The sequence below is a fragment of the Thamnophis sirtalis genome, unplaced genomic scaffold (assembly GCF_051295495.1).
Source record: "Thamnophis sirtalis isolate CommonGarterSnake01/CBP01778 unplaced genomic scaffold, rThaSir2_p1.2 scaffold_9, whole genome shotgun sequence".
Taxonomy (NCBI): domain Eukaryota; kingdom Metazoa; phylum Chordata; class Lepidosauria; order Squamata; family Natricidae; genus Thamnophis; species Thamnophis sirtalis.
The window spans coordinates 787,632-806,716 of NW_028261389.1; the positions used below are offsets into that span (position 1 = coordinate 787,632).

At 50.1% G+C, this 19,085-nt stretch overlaps 1 protein-coding gene across 1 annotated transcript; it reads left to right on the forward strand.

Moving 5' to 3' along the window:
* The first annotated feature begins 579 nt into the window (after nucleotides 1–579).
* On the forward strand, nucleotides 580–12,734 carry LOC148043943 (uncharacterized). The gene is made up of 4 exons (XM_087722600.1): nucleotides 580–895; nucleotides 1,991–2,259; nucleotides 3,679–3,824; nucleotides 10,777–12,734. The coding sequence occupies exons 1-4, from the start codon at nucleotides 588–590 to the stop codon at nucleotides 12,349–12,351; spliced, it is 2,298 nt and encodes a 765-aa protein (XP_087578726.1). The 5' UTR covers nucleotides 580–587; the 3' UTR covers nucleotides 12,352–12,734.
* Nucleotides 12,735–19,085: the final 6,351 nt, after the last annotated feature.

The window sequence follows — 19,085 nt, forward strand, 5'->3', positions numbered from 1 at the left end:
GATTGATGCTCCTTGTAGACAGCCGGTCATTTGCATCCTTTGGGAGAGTCCTTGAGGCCACTTGGAGGTTTATCTGTGTCTTCAGGGCCACCTGAGTGGTGCAAATGGGTCACTGTTGGCCCAGGGAGCCTCTGCTGCCTGCATCTCAAACTGAAATTTTGAGATGTTTGTTTGAGATGTTTCCAATACTATTGGATATGTGAATTTAACAGATGAACAGAGTTGGAAGGGACTTTGGAGGTCATCTAGTCCAATCCACCTCACCCAAGCAGGAGACTCTACCCCATTTCTGACAGAGGGCAGTTCAGTCTCTTCTTGAAAGCCTCCAGTGAAGAAGCTCCCACAACTTCCGAAGGGAACTTCTGTTCCATGGGTTGATTGTTCTCACTCTCAGAAAATTCATCCTTTATTTCCAGGTTGAATCTCTCCTGGATCAGTTTCCATCCATTGTTCCTTGTCTGGCCTTCAGGGGCTTTGGAGAACAGGTTGACCCCCCCACTCCTCTCTGGGGCAGCCCCTCAAATATTGGAAGGCTGCTCTCCTGTCTCCCCTGGTCCTTCTCTTCCCTAGCCATGCCATGCCATCCCATGATGGTTTGGTGGCTTCTAACAAGGATTTGCTCTGCCAGTTCCACACAGCTAGAATGGGGTTATCTCCGTCCCAATCTGACTCCTTTCTCTGTTTCCCTTTCAGCCTGCGGGGAGCGGCCCTTGGCGCCCAAGCATGACAGAAATGTGCGGATTGTGGGTGGCGTTGACGCCATGCCAGGAATGTGGCCTTGGCTGGTCAGCATCCAGATCCCCTCTTCCAGTGGACCTCGGCACTCGTGTGGGGGATCCCTCCTGGCCGAGCACTGGGTGCTCACCGCGGCTCACTGCTTCAAGACGAAGAAGAGGTGTGTGCAAAGTTGGCGTCTGCCCGTGTCTCTGTAACGGAGGGGTTGGTGAGGCTGTCCCCGGGTAAACCCCCAGAGTCACTTCTTGGGGAGATATGAATTTAACACTGACCTATTGAGGCGCCAGTCCTGGGTGGGGAATGTACAGGGTGGGGCATAACCTTTTCCTAGGGGGGTCACAGCAACACTTGTAATAACAACACAAATAATTCATACACCATTCGAAAGCCCATCAAAAACTGAGTTTATTGACACGATTTAATAGTCAGTATGACCACCATTAGCCCTTCGAACAGCATTCAAACGAGGTGGATAAGAACACAACAAATCTTCAAACAGTTCCGTTCGATTTTCCAGATTTTTCAACACAGTTTCCAAATTCATTCTCAAAGTTTCAACCGAATATCGATTTTGACCTTGCTCCTGAATCATCAGAGCTTCCACTTCATCCTTAATTATGGCCCCAATGTTCTCTGCCGGATTGAGATCTGGCGAATTTCCCGGCCAGACGTCATTGCCCCAAAATTCGACATTGTTTTCCTTTAACAATTGCTGAGTCGCATTTGCACGCATGCAAGGAGCTTTGTCATGAAGAAAGACAGCCTCACCAACCACCAAGACATTGTCTGGATCACTGAGAAATGGAATGACATTCTCCAATAAAATTTTCTCACGGAAATAACTGCCATCCCAGGATTCCCCTTTATCCTTCAAAACCCAATGCAGCATCGCGAGCCTCTCGAAAGGCAATGCATTTTATTCTGTCAATGATCCTTTGTTCTTCCGAATCGAATTTTCCAGCCATTCTTAAAGCAAATTTAACATTTAATAGCTCATTCAATTCAGTTTTTTATGGGCTTTAAAATGAGGTGTCGCGGAAGTTGTAAACTGCTGTCGATCTTGCTGTGACCCCCTAGGAAAAGGTTATGCCCCGCCCTGTACCATCTTTCTGGGCATGGACATAACCAGCCTTCAGCGTGGCGTCTTCAGAGGCTGGAGAAGAGGAATAGGGAGTCAAACACAACCTCAGTGAAACCGAGTTAGAGAACCCTGTGCCGGTGGGTCCCCCACTGACTGCGCCCTGTTTTTCCGCAGCTCGTTGCATCTTTGGCGGATTGTGGTGGGCGCCACCGACCTCTCCAAGCTGCCCGAGGACGTGCAGACACACACCGTCAGCAAGGTGGTCCTCCATCAAGATTACAATCCTCTCACGGAGGAGAACGACATCGCGCTGATCGAGCTGGACAGCCCGGTGACTTTCAACGACTACGTGCAGCCGGCCTGCTTGCCCCAGGTCACGAAGGGCTCCGAGACCAACTTCACCAGCTGCTTTGCCACTGGCTGGGGAATCACTGCTGAAAACAGTAAGGAGACGGGCGGACGTCCCTCGGGCCAAAGGAGCACACGGCACATCTTGCTGAGTTCCTAATGAGCTTCCCTTTTCCTGCTGAAGCAGGCAGTATTCACTTACTCCACTCCCTTCAGGTTTTACAGAGCGAGGGCTAACCAAAGGTCGTGTGTGTGTGTGTGTGTGTGTGTGTGTGTGTGTGTGCGTGTGCGTGTAGAGGAGAGTGTTCCTGCAATTTTGAGAAGATGTTATAAAGTTTTCGCTCATACGGTGAGCTAAATCAGTGTTTCTCAACCTTGGCCACTTGAAGATGTCTGGACTTCAACTCCCAGAATTCCCCAGCCAGCATTCGCTGGCTGGGGAATTCTGGGAGTTGAAGTCCAGACATCTTCAAGTGGCCAAGGTTGAGAAACACTGAGCTAAATAACTCCAATGAGTTATAATCAGACCAGAGCTGGAAGGGACCTTGGAGGTCTCCTAGTCCAACCATCTGCTCAAGCAGAGGATCCCAAACCACTTCTGACAAGTGTCCAGTCTCTTCTTCAAAGCCTCCAGTGATGGAGCGTCTGCAACTTTTGGGGAGAAGCTCTTCGATTATTTTCACTGTCCGGGAGTTTCTCCTTAATTCCAGCTTACTTTTTTCCTCGATGGGCTTCCATCCACACACCTATAGATACGCTACATACATACTGTACATATGCATATACCGGTTCCACCACAAAACCGCGGTAGATAAAAGCGCGGTCGACGAAAGCGCGTATGTGACGTCATCACAGCGCGACGAAAAAGATCGAAAAATGTAAAAATAAAGCGAAAACCTTACCCTAACCCCCCCAAACCTAACCCTAAACCTAACCCTAAACCTAACCCTAAACCTAACCCTAAACCTAACCCTAAACCTAACCCTAAACCTAACCCTTAACCTAACGAAAAACCTAACGCTAACCCTTAACCTAACGCTAAACGTAACACTAACGCTCTAAACCTAACCCTAACCCTAACCCTTACCTTTATGTGAATTGGGTTGCTGTAATTTTATTTTTATTTCAATTTTTCGATCTTTTTCGTCGCACTGTGATGATGTCACATACGCGCTTTCGTCGACCGCGCTTTTGTGGACCGCGGTTTTGATGGGTCACGGCATATACCTACACCGTCACATATAAATATGCATAAACATTAATCCCCGTCCACCTTTAATCCTCTCCGTGGCTCTTCTCTGCATTTTTTCCAAAGACTCAACATCTTTTTTGTAATTTTGCTGGAAGCTGCATTCCAGGTGTGGATTTACCAAGGCTTCATAAAGGGTTATTGTTCTTTAGACCCTTGTTATTGGTTTCTTAAGTGATCCGGGGTAGGGGGTGTTGGGAAGGGAGGAATTGTGAACATCCATGAGTTGGCAGAAGCCAAATTAACCGACTCCCTTTCCTCGCAGGTGTGAAGACTTCGGATGTCTTGCAGGAAGCCAAACTGAACATCCTGGACACCCAGAAATGCAACAGCAGTGCCTGGTACAATGGGGCGATGAGCCCACACACCTTGTGTGCTGGTTATGAGGAAGGAGGGATTGACACTTGCCAGGTAAGGAACCCCCTACTCTAACTCTGCTAGCCTCGGTCTTGTGCTCCATCTAGTCCCAAAGGTCCTGTTTTTCAGCAGACAACTGGACTTTCTGTTTTTTTTTCTTTTGAAGTTGTTTTGCTTCTCCTCCAAGGAGATTCTCCAGCTCTGGCTGGATGGAGGGGAATGGAAGGATGGATATTTCTTGCAGACAGCTGGTCATTTGCATCCTTTTAGAGCAGTGTTTCTCAACCTTGGCAACTTGAAGATGTCCGGACTTCAACTCCCAGAATTCCCCAGCCAGCGAATGCTGGCTGGGGAATTCTGGGAGTTGAAGTCCGGACATCTTCAAGTGGCCAAGGTTGAGAAACACTGTTTTAGAGGGACATTGAGGCCACTTGGAGGTTTCTCTGTGTCCTCTGGGTCACCTGAGTGGTGCTTCCTGTAGTCTTGCAATTTTCCCCCTCTTCCAACGACCCTCTAAAAGGATGCAAATTATCAACTGTTTGCAAGGAATAAAAATCCTCCCATTCCATCCAGTCAGAGCTGAAGAAGCTTCTTGGATGAAAAGTGAAATGTCTTCAAAAGAGAATTCTGGGAGTTGAAGTCCACAAGTCTTAAAAGTTGCCAAGTTTGGGAACCACTGCGTTTAATCCATGGCCAGTTCGATGCACCAGGAAGCAGCCTGGCTGAGTAACTTTATTCTGCTGCTGCTGTCCGGCCCATTTCTCCAATGGTCACCTTTCAATCACCCATCACCACTTCTGTGCCCCGTAAGGGACAATCCTGCTTTCCTTCCCTTCCTACTTTAGGATGAGGTGTCTCCCCCTCCCCCCCAGTCCTTGAAATGCAAGCTTGCATCTTGTTATCTGTGTCTGCTTCATTAATCAAGGTGTCCCCATTACAATCAGTTTAAAGGGCAGCCTGAATGCCAGGCTCTGTTTGAGGGCCAGGCAATTTTCCGCTGACGCAGGATTCTTCAAACAGAAAAATCAATGTCTTAAACGAGGAAATCTATTTTTAAAGGATCGTAACTTTTTAATTAAGTGCATGTTGCTACATTCCCTTTGTCTCTCGCCAACAAGTGCTAGATTCATAAAAAGGTGACTCAGCTGAGTCATACATAAGCTGAGACCGTCTTAGGACAAAGGGCCGGGTTGTTTCGAAACAATGATGTTATCCATCCAGTCATATCCAGGCCCTGGCAATTCTTTCGGCCAAGTCTTCCGATCTTGCAGGATTTGGATTTTTTAATGCTCTGGCTGGTGTCTGCTTTGATAGCAATAGCCATAGCAGTTAGACATATACCGCTTCATAGGGCTTTCAGCCCTCTCTAAGCGGTTTACAGAGTCAACATATCGCCCCCAACAACAATCCGGGTCCTCATTTCACCCACCTCGAAAGGATGGAAGGCTGAGTCAACCTTGAGCCGGTGAGATTTGAACCGCCGAACTGCAGAACTGCAGTCAGCTGAAGTGGCCTGCAGCCCTGCACCCTAACCACTGCGCCACCTCGGCTCTTGATGGTGTCCAGCCACCGTGTCCTTTGGAGGCCTGGTTTCCTTTGATCGTTAACTCTTCCAAACATATTTGCTTTCTCCAGTGAATTCTCTCGCACGACGCGGACAAAATAAGTGAGGGGCCGTTTTGTGATTTTGCCTTCCAGAGACCTGGCTAGTCTTATGCCCTTGCCTGTCAGCCTCCTTTGAGCGTAGATGAAGTGCAGAGAAGACCTTGACTTCCAGGGCCAGGCGCAAGAGGTGCTAAAACCAGCATCCTTACGGGGCACAGAAGTGGTGATGGGTGATTGGAAGCACTGTTCCCTCTAAGGTGCGCGGCTGCGCGGCCGCGCACATCGCAAGAAAACCCTGCGCAGAAGTTTCTATCTGCCGCGCAGAGATTTCTGTAAAGCAAACATGGGGAAGTCCTTTGCAGGCGGCTACAACTGGCCGCCTGCAAAGGACCTCCCCAGACTTGTTTTGAAGAGCACGGCTCTTCAAGTCCATGTTCGGGGGATCCCTTGGAGAGGGGATTCCTTCTTGTGAGACCCCGTCCAGAAAATGCGGGGAGCGGCAGCGGAGACCCGGGGCTGCTTCTGCTGCGACCGCTGGACTGTGGGGCTGGGAAGGGGGCGGGAAGAGCAGCGGGGCTGGCAGTGGCCGGCGGTGGCGGGCTGGTTGGCTGCCTTTCCACCGCCGCCCCCTCTGTGCAGCGGCTTTCGAGCTGCTCCCCCGACTTGTATCTCCTCCTGTTTTTCCCCTCCCTCTTACATGCCCTCTTGGTGCAGCGAGCTACTGCCAGCGAAAGGAGTGGGGCGGGCGACATTGCACAACTGGGTAAATTATAAACCACAGATTTTAATCCTATTTAATTTTTAATGGTATCAAATTTAGCTATAAAGTGGCCTTACCTACTTTTTTTCCCCTGGGCCTGCTAAATTCTGGTCCCTGGTGATACAATGAGTTAAATGCATTCTGGCCTGGATTTCCTATTGTGCAATTTGTGTCATGGACTTAATCATTTTAAATTCCATAAAATGCCAGTACACATCCTGTCTGCCAAGAGATCAGAAAAAACAATGCTCGAATCTTCTGATATTTAAATGATTTATAATGTTGTTTAGATATATAATTTGGATTGCATTTGAAAGCTATGCATTGATTAAATACTATGGAATACAAGCAGTTCTTTCTTTTTTGGTTTTAGAAAAGGATAATTCCCTTTTTAGCCAGGCTTTTTGAATTAGATTATGGTGATGTTAACACCAGTTTTTAAGTAGATTTCAATTTAAAAAAAAAAATCTTTTAGCTGCTTTGAATACCTTGGAGATGAAAAGATGGGGTACAAACTTAAATAACAAAAAAATAGTACATTCATTTTGAAAAATAAATGCAATACTTGATTAATTTCATATCTTTATTTAAAATAGTTTTGGCATGGCATATGATTTTATTGACTCAGTTGGAAATGATGTGGATGTTGTATCTGATTCTGAGGTATACATATTCTTAAGTAACATAACATATAGCATATAGTCCAAACTTGTTAGACTATTTAATTGATCTTACTACTTTAAAGGGGGAGAGTTTCATGATAAATTATTTTATTACATTTATGTTGCATTTATATATTATATTTATTACATTTATATTCCAAATTATATATTTGTATTGTTATTTTAGTGTTTGTTGTCAATTTCGATAGATATTATATTGATATATATCAATACTGATTTTACTCATACTAAATAACAATTACTGCTATTATTTATCAGCATTAAATATTTACAGTTTTTAATATTGAGTTGGTCGTATTTTAGAATAATAGGATTATCTTTTAATAGGATAATTGGCAAGATCTAATTCAAATGTGATGGGTTGCATTCCAAAGGAATGTGAGAGGACAGGTTGCCTGCAAAATGCCAGGACCCAGGACCCTGTTGGTGCCATGTCTCTCTCTAGCCAGTCTAACAATCTAAAAGCTGAGCAGAGAGCCTTTTTTTTTTCAGGGTGAGCGGAAAAGTATAGTGTTTGAGCGGCACATTTTCATGCCTGGCATTCCTCAGGCTGAAACCTCGCTCACAATCGGCGCTTGACGCTTGGAATGTTGCGCAAATGTCCAGCAGACGTGGCAGCAGTTCAAACTGTGGCTCTCTTAGGTGCTCAGGCATGAAACTGTGCAGCTCAAACACTGTACTTTTCCGCTCACCCTGAAAAAAAATTAGAGGGAACATTGATTGGAAGGCGACCATTGGAGAAATGGGCCGGGCAGCAGCAGCAGAATAAAGATACTCAGCCAGGCTGCTTCCTGGTGCATCGAACTGGCCATGGATTAAACGCAGTGGTTCTCAAACTTGGCAACTTTAAGACTTGTTGGACTTCTACTCTCAGAATTCTCCAGCCAGCTCTGCTGGCTGGAGAATTCTGGGAGTGGAAGTCCACAAGTCTTAAAGTTGCCAAGTTTGGGAACCACTGGATTAAAGTAAGAGAGGCTGTGCCTCAGGATGTGCAGTTGGAACATAAGATCAAGATCATAGAACCGCGATGGAGAAGCTAAGGCATGAGTGCTACCAAGGTGGCATGCAGATCCTTCTCTGTGGGCACGCACACCGTCGCCAGCTGCTTTTCTGGTTGCTTGGCTGTGGGTGCCAGAGCATCGAAAAATGGCTGAAAAACACCCCCCAAATGGCCAAAAACGCCAAAAAAAACAGGCTGTTTTTGGGCCACTTTCTGGGCCAAAAACAGCTGGGAGACAGCCTGAAAATGGCCCAGGATATGGGCCACGAAATGGCCCCGGAAAAGCCAGAGAAACTGCCTGGAAAAACTGCCAAAAAACCAGGCATATGCAGACTGGCCAGCTGGTCTTCAGGTTTCTGGAAAATATTGCAGAAAATGACAGGCGTTAAACTTCTCAGGATACAGGAAAAGTTTATTTGGCAGCCAGGTTCAGAAAGTGAGCCCATGGCTTAGCATTGCAAGTTCTGAACAATCTTCATTATCGAAGCAGGCGTTCTTATACATTCCCAAAAGCATTGCAACACGGAAATACTTCACACATTTCTTAGTGGTTACCTTGAGGAGAAAACCTTATAAGGAGATGAGGGTCTTACTTCTCCTTTTGTTTCAGGTATGGCTTACGTGTTATTAACGAACTTTAATTGAACTTTGTGGTTTGGACTTTTAACACACAGTTTGGACATAGGGACGTTGGCGAGAACATCCTGTGGTTAGTGAATGGGGACACTTCCTTTAAGCAACTTCTAACTGCCCCTGTTATTCTATTGCAAGTTCCAACTCTTGTCTATGTGGCTTTTAATATAGAAGTAAAGGTGTTCTAAGAGGCTGTCCAGCCTGACCCAGCAGGTTTCACACTTAATCTCCAAATCTCACTTTACGGCTGCTTTACCGGTGTGTGTGTGAAAACCAGGTGGCTGGCATGCGTGTGCTGGAAACCCCAAAAAACAGCTGGCAGGGGCACACATGTGCTTCAGCCAGCTGGTCTTCGTGTTTCCGGCACGCCCACGTATAAGCGTTCCGGTTTCTCCATCACTGATATAGAATGTTCAATTTTTGGAAAATAGCCCTCAAAGAATGATAGGAAGGAATAAGAGACGTTAAGAAAATGGGAATATTATTGTTTGTCACACGGTCAGTCAGAGGCTCAGGCTGGATGTGGTGGCCCCTTTGTCCACCTATGGGGTCCTTCCGGGACCTGCAATAGGCAGGGGGGGGGGATTCTTGATGGGGAGACGATGTCAGCTGCTGCCTTTTGCAATTGACTGAGGGTGGATTGGTCCACACTGACGGTGTTCATGGGGTGCTCCAGATGTTCTGGGATTGCACCCAAAGTATTGCTCCTAATACTTTGGTACTTATGATCATTTTTTGTTGCACTTCCAGCCAGATGTTCTGGCTGGATTTGGCCTTCTGGTCCTTCCCAAGGACCAAGGGACAGGAGAACGTCCTTCTTTAGGGGTGTGAAAGGTCTCAAGGCAAGATGCCGGCTGTTCCGAGCCAAGCCGCCTGTTGCAATTGACCGGGGCTGATTTTGTCAATGCCCATGACGGCGTTCAAGGGCTGCTCCAGAGGTTCTGGGATTGCACCCGTCCCAAAGGCGCCTATGGCTATTGGTACCGATAGTCCTTGATTTAACTACCATTTGTTAACTGACTGTTCTGTCATCTTTTCTTTTTGGACTTCATGCCTGCCGCACTTTCTACTGTGGGGAAATGGGAGATTATGTGGAGTTGGGTGATGTGTAGCCATAATAACACTATTCTTAGAAACTCAAGGTCACCCTTTGTCTCTGCACTTGGCCGGAACTGCATGGGAGGAATCTGTCTTTGTGGCAGTGGGAGATTGGACCATGGGGTGGACTTGTGTGTGTGTGTGTGTGTGTGTGTGTGTGTGTGTGTGTGTGTGGGCAAGATCCTGAACTTTCAACTGGGTGGGGAAAACTGGAAGCTTTCAGATTTGGGTTTTCCCAGATATGCCAACATGGCTCTCTTCATCAATTGGAACTTTGAGGAACCTTTTTCCTCGGATTCCTATTTCATTTTGGACGCTATTTGGAACCCTGACACGTTCGAAGTTACAATGGCAGTGAAAAAAGGAACCTACGACCATTTTTCACACTTACGACCATTGCAGTATCCCAGAGGTGGGTTCCTACCAGTTTGCACCTATTTGGTAGAACCGGTTCTACCGAACCGGTTAGAAGAGGTTCCACCAGTGGACCCGGAAAGCAGGCCACACCTACAGAAGAAGTGCCAAACACTTTTTGAAACCCACCACTGGTCCTTGGATAGGATTATTCTACACTATCCTGCTACTATTTATAAAACTCAGTGCCTCTGTGAAAGGTAAGGATGACTACTGCGTTTGTGGTGCAACCAGAACATTGCGTGTGTTGAAGTTGTTTTAACGCAAACCACAGATGCCTTTTAAAAAACAAGTTTGCATCCTATTCTTATGCATGCCAGTGCTGTGTGCGAGGTCATTTAAGGTGGTTCTGACAAGTGTCGTCGGCATCTTCATATCCGGTCACATGGGCGGCAAGCCACTCCCATCCGGTCACATGGGCGGCAAGCCACTCCCACAAAGGAGGCCACACCCACAGAGTAGGTTCGAACAATTTTTGAAACCCACCACTGCAGTATCCCCAGGGTCATGATGCTTGACTCACGTTTAGGATGGTTATGAAGGTCCCGGGGTCATGTGACCATTTTTTGGTGACCACCTGATAAGTCCAGGGGGAAGCCGGATTCACTTAACAACCGTGTCACTAATTTAACAACTGCAGTGATTCACTTAACAGCCGTGGCAAGAAAATGGGACAAAACTCACTTAACAGTTTTCCCTCTTAGCAACCTAAATCCTGGGCTCAATTGTGGCCGTAGGTGGAGGTCTCCTCTCACCCCGGCTCCCCCGTTTCCCTTTGCGCAACTGACGCCTCCCCCTTTCCTCTCTCTGCAGGGGGACAGCGGAGGCCCCTTGATGTGCAAGGTCTCCCCCACCTCTCACTTCTACATCCTGGGGATCACCAGCTGGGGCAAAGGCTGCGGTGAGGCCAACAGCCCCGGGATCTATACGTCTGTCCAGCAATTCCTGGAGTGGATCCTGGGAGAGATGATTGAGATTGACGAAGGGAAGGCCCAGGGGGAGGAGCATCGGCCGAGGAGCTCCGTCACCCTCCTTCCTCTCAAGAGGTCCACTCCCCAACCGGCAGAAGATCTGGAAGGAGAGAACTTCATGGAGAGGTTTCCAGAACCCTTCTCCCAAGAGGAGAAGGAGGAGGAGGAGGAGGGTCAGCAAGAGGAGGCCACTCGGAAGGCCCCGCTGAGAGAAACGGAGCCCACCATTGCTCTTCAGGACCCCTTCGTTCCTCCAAGTCTCTTACCCCCCTCTCTAGAACCCCCCTACGTCCCTCTGGAGCAACTGGTCACCTTGGAGCCTCCTTTCTATCCGAAAGAACTCACTCCGACGCCATTGCCTCTTCCGTACATCCCTAGAGAAATCCCCCCGACGACTCCCAAGACCCCCTTCATTCCCCCTGAAGTCAAGGTCAGTGTGGAACCTCCGTACATTCCCGAACAGCAGCCTTACGTCACCCCGGAGCCCCCCGTCCTCCCCACGCAGCCCAAGTATGCCTCCCACCTATCAGCCGACAAGACAAAGGACCACCTCATTTTATTAGAACGGGCCTCTCCTAGAAGAGCTCCAGAACCTCACCATGGTCACTCGCAAGACCCCCACTCTCTTGAGGAACCCTACATCCCTCTAGATCCCCCTTACATGCCCCCAGAGCCCCCCCACACTTTTCCTGACCTCCCTTACACTCCACACCACCTTCAGCTTCAACCCCCAGAGGCAACGATCCCTCTGGATCCCCCTTACACGCCTCCAGAGCCCCCCCACACTTTTCCAGACCCCCCTTACACTCCATACCACCTTCAGCTTCAACCCCCAGAGGCAACTGTCCCTCTGGAGCTTCCCTACATTCCCCCCGAGACACATCACCCCATTGAGCCCCCTTACACCCCTTCGGAAGACCTATACATCCCTCCAGTTCCCCCCTTCATTCCCACAGAGAGCCATACGTCACTGGGGCATCCCTACACGCCCCCGCAGCCCCCCTACACTCCTCTACAGCCCCCCTTCATTCCTGAAGAGGAAACCGCCCTCCTGGAGCAACCGTATTTTCCTCCGGCGAGACCTCCCTACGAGGGGCCTCCCGGTGCTCCTCCGAAGCCCCCCCTGATCCCCACGTGGCTTCTGCACAATTCTGTGAAGAGAGAAGCCCCCCTGGAGCTCATGGAGGCTCCTCCAGAGAAGGGGGGCTTTCTACAGCCCTTGCACGCCCACCGAAGGAAAACTCGCTTCGTGGAGCCACCAAAGATGCCCCCGAGGGACGCCCCCCAGCAGCTCCTAGCTGGTCCGCCAGCTGACCCACGAAAGGAGGGCGTGCCCGTGGACCTGAAGGCCCCATATCTCACCCCAGAGATTTTTGAGCTTCAACAGCCGCAAGAAACTCCACCGGGCAAACTCTGAAACTTTCGCCTCTTCTCCAGATGTGATGAATGAGCACTAGGTGGCGCACAGGGCCTCTCGACTGGAAACCTTGGAGACCCCCTGTCAGCCAGAGGACCCATGACGGCACTCAAGCAATCGCAGGGTTGGCTGGGGAAGGAGCAGCCAACTTTGCTCCAGCCTGCCGGGGTCCCTTCGCATAACCCCATCACGGTGCCAGCGAGCCGGGGGAAAAAAAAAAGCCAGCTTCAACCATCGCTGCTTCCGTTTGGGCAAAGCTGCCTCTGTTTCTCCTGATGGACTTTGTTGTTGTAATTATTATTATTTTTGAAAGGAGGCTATTTGAGCTGCCCTGGGACACCTTTGAAAGGGAAAGCATATAAACCAACACATCTGATCTTGAAGAGCTTCCTTGCTTCTCTTCTTGAGTCTGGCAGTTGTGAGTTGTGAGTTTATATCACAGGGGGGGTCAAATACCTTCCAGGTCTTCTGCTGATTTTTGGAGCCATGGTGGCTCAGTGGTTAGGGCGCAATACTGCAGGCTCCTTCTGCTGCCTGCCGGCTGCCTGCAATGTGGCAGTTCGAATCTCATCAGGCTCAAGGTTGACTCAGCCTTCCGTCCTTCCGAGGTCAGTAAAATGAGGACCCAGATTGTTGGGAGGAGAAGAGGCTGACTCCGCAAACCGCTTAGAGAGGGCCGCAAAGCCCTATGAAGCGGCATATAAGTCTCAGGGTTCTTGCTATGGTGCTATTTGCATTTCGAGAGAGGGTTGGTCTTTGGGATCCAGTGGATCCTTTCTGGAGCCCATCATCAAGCGATGGACAGTACAAATTCCCCCCCCCCATGGAAGCTGGAGGGACAGGCCACGTATAACGCTCAGAATCCTAACAGGTTTGCAAGGCAACTCCTTCTACAAGCCTCTGAACGCAAGTAGTCCACATTTAGCAACCACAGTCGAAGCCAGCTATTGGGACGTTAAGCAAAACCACAACTGCACACAATCTGACTGGCGTTGCTTCGGTTTACAGGCCTGAAAGGTTGGTTGGTTGGTAAATGGGGTAGTTGCTAAACAAGGACTACATTTAATTCTTAACGGGGGGGTGCAGAGAAGGAAGCCCTGCAGGCAGACGGGAGGCCCCCTTCGGTGACCCCCACCTTACAGATGTGGTGAATGCTGCAACAGTTGAGGTTCTGAAGAAGGGTCTGGAATGGTATAGTGTTTCTCAACCTTGGCAACTTGAAGATGTCTGGACTTCAACTCCCAGAATCCCCCAGCCAGCATTCGCTGGCTGGGGAATTCTGGGAGTTGAAGTCCGGACATCTTCAAGTTGCCAAGGTTGAGAAACACTGCTCTAGGGACTTTGGAGAATGTTTGGCGACTCTGCGGCAGTCGACACGCCACCCCCCAAGAGGCAACGTCTCCTGGGGAATTTGGATGGGTGAGCCGGTGCTTCAGAGCCTCTCTGGATATTTATGGATGCTCTGACATAGCTCTGGGGTTGCCACGTCATCTTCCATCATGGGGGTGGGGAACCCTTTTATGGCTCATGGACTTCAACAGGGATCCTGGGCTGCACCGGTTCCCACGGCGTTCATTCAGCCAATTGGCCCCGTCTTTGTTGCTTGACATCATTTCTTTGCCTCCCCTGCTACTCACCGTTTCTCTACTTCGCATTGCTTAACATGAAAGGGAATATCTTAAGTCACCGCACAGAATCATAAAATCCTAGGGCTGGAAGGGACCTTAGAGGTCATCTAGTCCAACCCCTGCGCAAGCAGGAGACTCTATACCAGTGTTTCTCAACCGTGGCAACTTGAAGATGTCCGGACTTCAACTCCCAGAATTCCCCAGCCAGCGAATGCTGGCTGGGGGATTCTGGGAGTTGAAGTCCGGACATCTTCAAGTTGCCAAGGTTGAGAAACACTGTCCTAACCACTGCTGGGGAATTCTGGGAATTGAAGTCCAGACATCTTCAAGTGGCCAAGGTTGAGAAACACTGCCCTAGAGGTTTCTTTAGAGGCAGCTGACATTGGAAAGTTCTGGAGAAACCTGACCGTGTCCATCCATCTTCTGAAAGTATCCGGGCTTTTGGCCCACCCCTGAGACTCTGCAAAACTACCCTTCGTGCCCAGGTTCCCATGGGAGCAGGGATGGCCCAAGGGCGGGGATGGTGAACCTTTTTGGCGCCAAGTGCCCAATGGGAATGTGAGCAGGCGTGTGCCGGAGTACTTGGAGGACCAGCTGGCCAGTTTTTGGGCCAATTTTGCACATTTTCAGGGCTGTTTCCAGGCTGTTTTTCGAGCCATTTTTGAGCCCCCCAAACAGCCTGGAAACAGCCTGGAAAACAGGCCAGGAATCGGCCCCAAAAGGCCTTTTTGGTGCTTAAGCATTTGTGGATCTCCTATGTAATTAAATATGATTCTCTGTTGTTTGAACATGAAGTATGCTTCCTTTGCAAAAATACCCAAGGCAAAGTAGCTTTGGTACTCATTGTTAATTGGTTTCAGGAGGCACATTGAGTACCAAAAACAGTGAGCACAGAAGAAATTTTTTCCCACAGGAAACAACGCAAGTGAGTCCCAAACAGCCAATGCCGACATGTTCTAGCTTGAGTATTAAAGGAACGAGTCCTGGGACAAAATGTTCGCATCAGAATGCATTGCGTACAACATTGAATGAGTTTCAAAGCAGTTGAGTACCCAGGTTCCAGGAAAGAGTTGGGGTGGGGGAGGGGAAGCCACCTCTGTGGTTTCGGTTCTCTTCCTCGTGGGAGAAAAGAGGCCCGGTCCCGCTGACTGGAATAATGAACGCTTTGAAGCAATCCCTTCCTTCAGGTCCTTAGATGAGGTGCGTCTGTTCCAATCTGAAGCGCTCAGATTTAATTGGGCCTGCTGAGAAGGAGAGAGGGCGCGTCACCTGGAGTAGATCAGAGCACCAGGTTATTAAAAATAGACTTATGATGAGATGATACGAAAGGGAAGAGGAAAGCGGAAGAGAAGAGAACGAAAGGGGGAGGGAGGGAGGGAGATGGAAGGGAAGGACAGACAGTGTAGTGAAGGGAAGGGAAGAGGGAAAGAAAAGGAAGAGAGAAGGAAAGGGAGAAGGGAAGACAGGAAAGGAAGGGAAGAGGAAAAGAAAAGGAAGAGAGAAGGAAAGGGAGAAGGGAAGACAGGAAGGGAAGAGGAAAAGAAAAGGAAGAGAAAAGGAAAGGGAGAAGGGAAGACAGGAAGGGAAGGGAAAGGAAGAGGAAAAGAAAAGGAAGAGCGAAGGAAAGGGAGAAGGGAAGACAGGAAGGGAAGGGAAGAGGAGAAGGAAGAGAGAAGGAAAGGGAGAAGGGAAGACAGGAAGGGAAGAGGAAAAGAAAAGGAAGAGCGAAGGAAAGGGAGAAGGGAAGACAGGAAGGGAAGGGAAGAGGAAAAGAAAAGGAAGAGAGAAGGAAAGGGAGAAGGGAAGACAGGAAGGGAAGGGAAGGGAGGGAAGGGTTGGGATAGGATGGGAAGTGGACATATCAAGGCCAGGGAAATTGCATTGATAGAGATCAGCAGCCCAGGGACCTTGGAGAGGTACACGCAGAGGCTGCCTGCCTGCATCCTGTCACGGTGGCCTCGGAAGCTTCTTCCCCAGAGCCTTCATTACCGGCTGGAGGGGTGGGGAGGGGCTGCCATCCGGGGGAGTAAGCATGGAGATGTGGAGAGTGACCTGGGGAGGCACCTGCAGAAGTTCAGCTGGAAATGCAGCCATGCAGAGGTGCACAACTGGAGGAACAAGGACGTCAGCCTGGCCATGAAATGTAGGATAGTCCACTCTACCCCGTTTGCCGGAGCTGCTGATGGCTGTGAAAGCTGGACCTTAAAAAAGTGAGCCAGGAAGAAAATCGACCTGTTGGAGCTGCGATCCTGGAGAAGAGGCCGCTGCGTCTCCCTCCGACAGCAAAGGTGGCCAACAAGCACGTCCTGGAGCAGACACCACCAGGCAAAATCACAGCCCTGGGCCTCCGTTGCTTTGGCCACGCCAGGCGGGGGAATTCACTGGAGAAAGCGATTGTGTTGGGGAGACAATGAACCTGCGGGGGCTGGACTCCCTGAAAGCTGATAGCTGCCACCCCAGCTTGGCTACCTGACGGAGGGCGGGAGAGGGGAACCGGGCTGCACCGAGTGTCAGGCTGGCATGCACCTGCAGCTCAACTAGCATGAGCATCAGGCTGGTTTGCATGCATATGCGCGTGCAGCCCATCCCCCGCATGCTGAGGTGCACACGGGTGTGCACATGCGCCAGTACGCTGCTCGTGCAAGTTGAACCGCACACGTGCATGCACGTACCGGCCCAGTGTACACCCAGTGCAAATAGGTGACGGGCCGGCAGTGGCCCATGGCCCAGGAGTTGAGGACCCCGTACTAGAGGATGGTGAGTCCTCCTCCCCCTTCCCTTCTAGCACTGAGGAGGTTGCCTAGCTGGGTCGTGAAACGTCTGCACGAAAACAAGGCAGCTCAGAGAGCACCGAGCATAAACACAGCGCCGCTTTCCAGGCCTTTTCCTTCAACCGTGTCTCGGCGTGTGGTGAAGCCCGGCTGAAGGTCTCCCATGCGCTCGGATGTCCCCCTGGCCTGCTCAGCGGCTCTCCTGCCCAGCCTTGAAGGCCTCCACGCAGCCGCCCGGCCTCCCTGGCTCCCCACATTCCACAGAGAATGTTAGGAACCGCAGGGGGCTCCGCCTGATGTCACACAGCCCCCACATTCTATGATGTCAAGGCCCAGAGACCTGGAGGATGAGGAGGCTGCTCCTCTGCCTTCTGGCCCTCGTCACACTCTGGATGGTGCAGGCCCAGGAGGACAACTGCAAGTAGGAGGAGAGGGTTGGGGTCCCTGCAGGTTTCTGCAGAGGGGGAGGGGGAGACGGCTGGCGGTTCCACAGGTCCCAAGGCAGAAGCCCTGCCCACTTGGAGGTCCATTGGCAGCCGGGCTCCTCAGCCGCCACCAGTCGGTCAAGAAAAGGCCCAGTCAGATTCCAAGTAACACCCAAAAGGGAATCAGAGTCCCAGGCAGAGGATTCCTCAAAGTCCCAATTGATGAAGAGAGCCATGTTGGCACATCTGGGGAAACCCGAATCTGAAAGCTTCCCTGTTTTCCCCACCCAGTTGGACGTTCAAGAGTCTCCCCCCTCCACAAGTCCACCCCATGGTCCACTCTCCCACTGCCACGCTGGCAGTTCCACCCATCCAGTTCCGGCCAGGTGCAGAGACAAAGGATGACCTTGGCTTTCTAGAAAGGAATTTTGTTTTGACAACGTCACATTCTACTCCTCGCTATTCCCCCTCCCAATTCCCCACTAATGAAACAGTAGAGTAGAAAAGAATTTGAGTGCGGCAGGGCAAAGATCCCAGAAGGAACCGGCTACAGGCCTGACACCCAGATTTTGTGGTGGGGCAAAGAGGGGCAGGCCAAGCCCCATAGTGTGGGCTGTGGAATAAGATGCAGAGCGTCAGCCCAAGGCTGGGATGAGCCCAGGAGGCTTCCAGCATGGCCTGACAGGTGGATCTTCTCCAACCTGCCCAGAGGGGGAAGTGAACCCCCCCCATCAAATCAGAAGCTGCAGAGCAAAAGGGGGGGGGATCTTCTTCCTCCATTCACGTTTCCTCCTCTTCCCTCCTCTGTATCCATGGTCCTGAAGCACCCTGGAGGTCCCATCCCTGGAGGCTTTTAAGAAGACACTGGACAGCCCCATGTCGAGATTGGGATAGGGTCTCCTGCTTGAGCAGGGGGTTGGACTAGAAGACCTCCGAGGTCCCTTTCCAATCTTTTTATTCCAATGACATTGAGGAAGAGCTGAAAGCTCCTTGATTTGAAGGGAGCAACAATGTGTGTTCACACACACAAAGACACACACACACACACACATACATCGATGCAGAGATAGAGGATTTATGAGTAAGGTAAATCCACCAGCCAACTGGTGCATTGAACTCCTCTGCCACCTAGTGGTGGGTTTGCAGCAGCTCAGCAAGGGAATGGCTTTTGGAAGAGCGCCCTCTGTAGAGCAATCATTGCTCCTTCATCACCACTTTCACTCCTCCCCAAGCTAGTTGCTCCCAACGATGGGGGTCCTTCAAGCCACAAAGCTGTTCAAGAGAACCCATTATATCCAACAATTGTCCTTTGCTGGGAACTGGGAGGAAACTGGTTTCTGGAAAAATAATTGCAAAAATCATGGTCATGTGACAAGGGGATACCACATGTAACTATAAATGCAAATAGAATAGAGTAGAGCAGAACCAAACAGAACAGAATAGAATAGAGTTCTTTATTGGCCAAGTGTGGTTGGACACACAAGGAATTTGTCTTTGGTGCAGATGCTCTCAGTGTACCCAAAAAGACAAGGAATGGGTGTGAAATACCCCAAATGCCATCACCTGTTCACAGGAGTCCCAAAGCTGCTTTTTCAAAAGGCAACTGGACTTCCTCGTTTTTCCTTGAAGAGGTGTCGCTTCTCACCCAAGAAGCTTCTTCCGTTCTGACTTGAATGGTGGAGAAAGGAAGGCTTTTTATTCCTTGCAGCCATCTGGTCGTTTGTACTCTCCCTGAGAGTCCTTGAGGCCACTTGGGGGTTCATCTGTGCCAGGGGTGGGTTTCAGGTGGTTCGCGGCGGTCCCCGCGAAACGGTTGGTCGGGGAACCCGGAAGTAAGTAACTTCCGGGAACGCCGAAGGATCCACCCGCCCGCCCGCGTTTCTTACCCAGTTTTGATGAGTTCTGCGCTT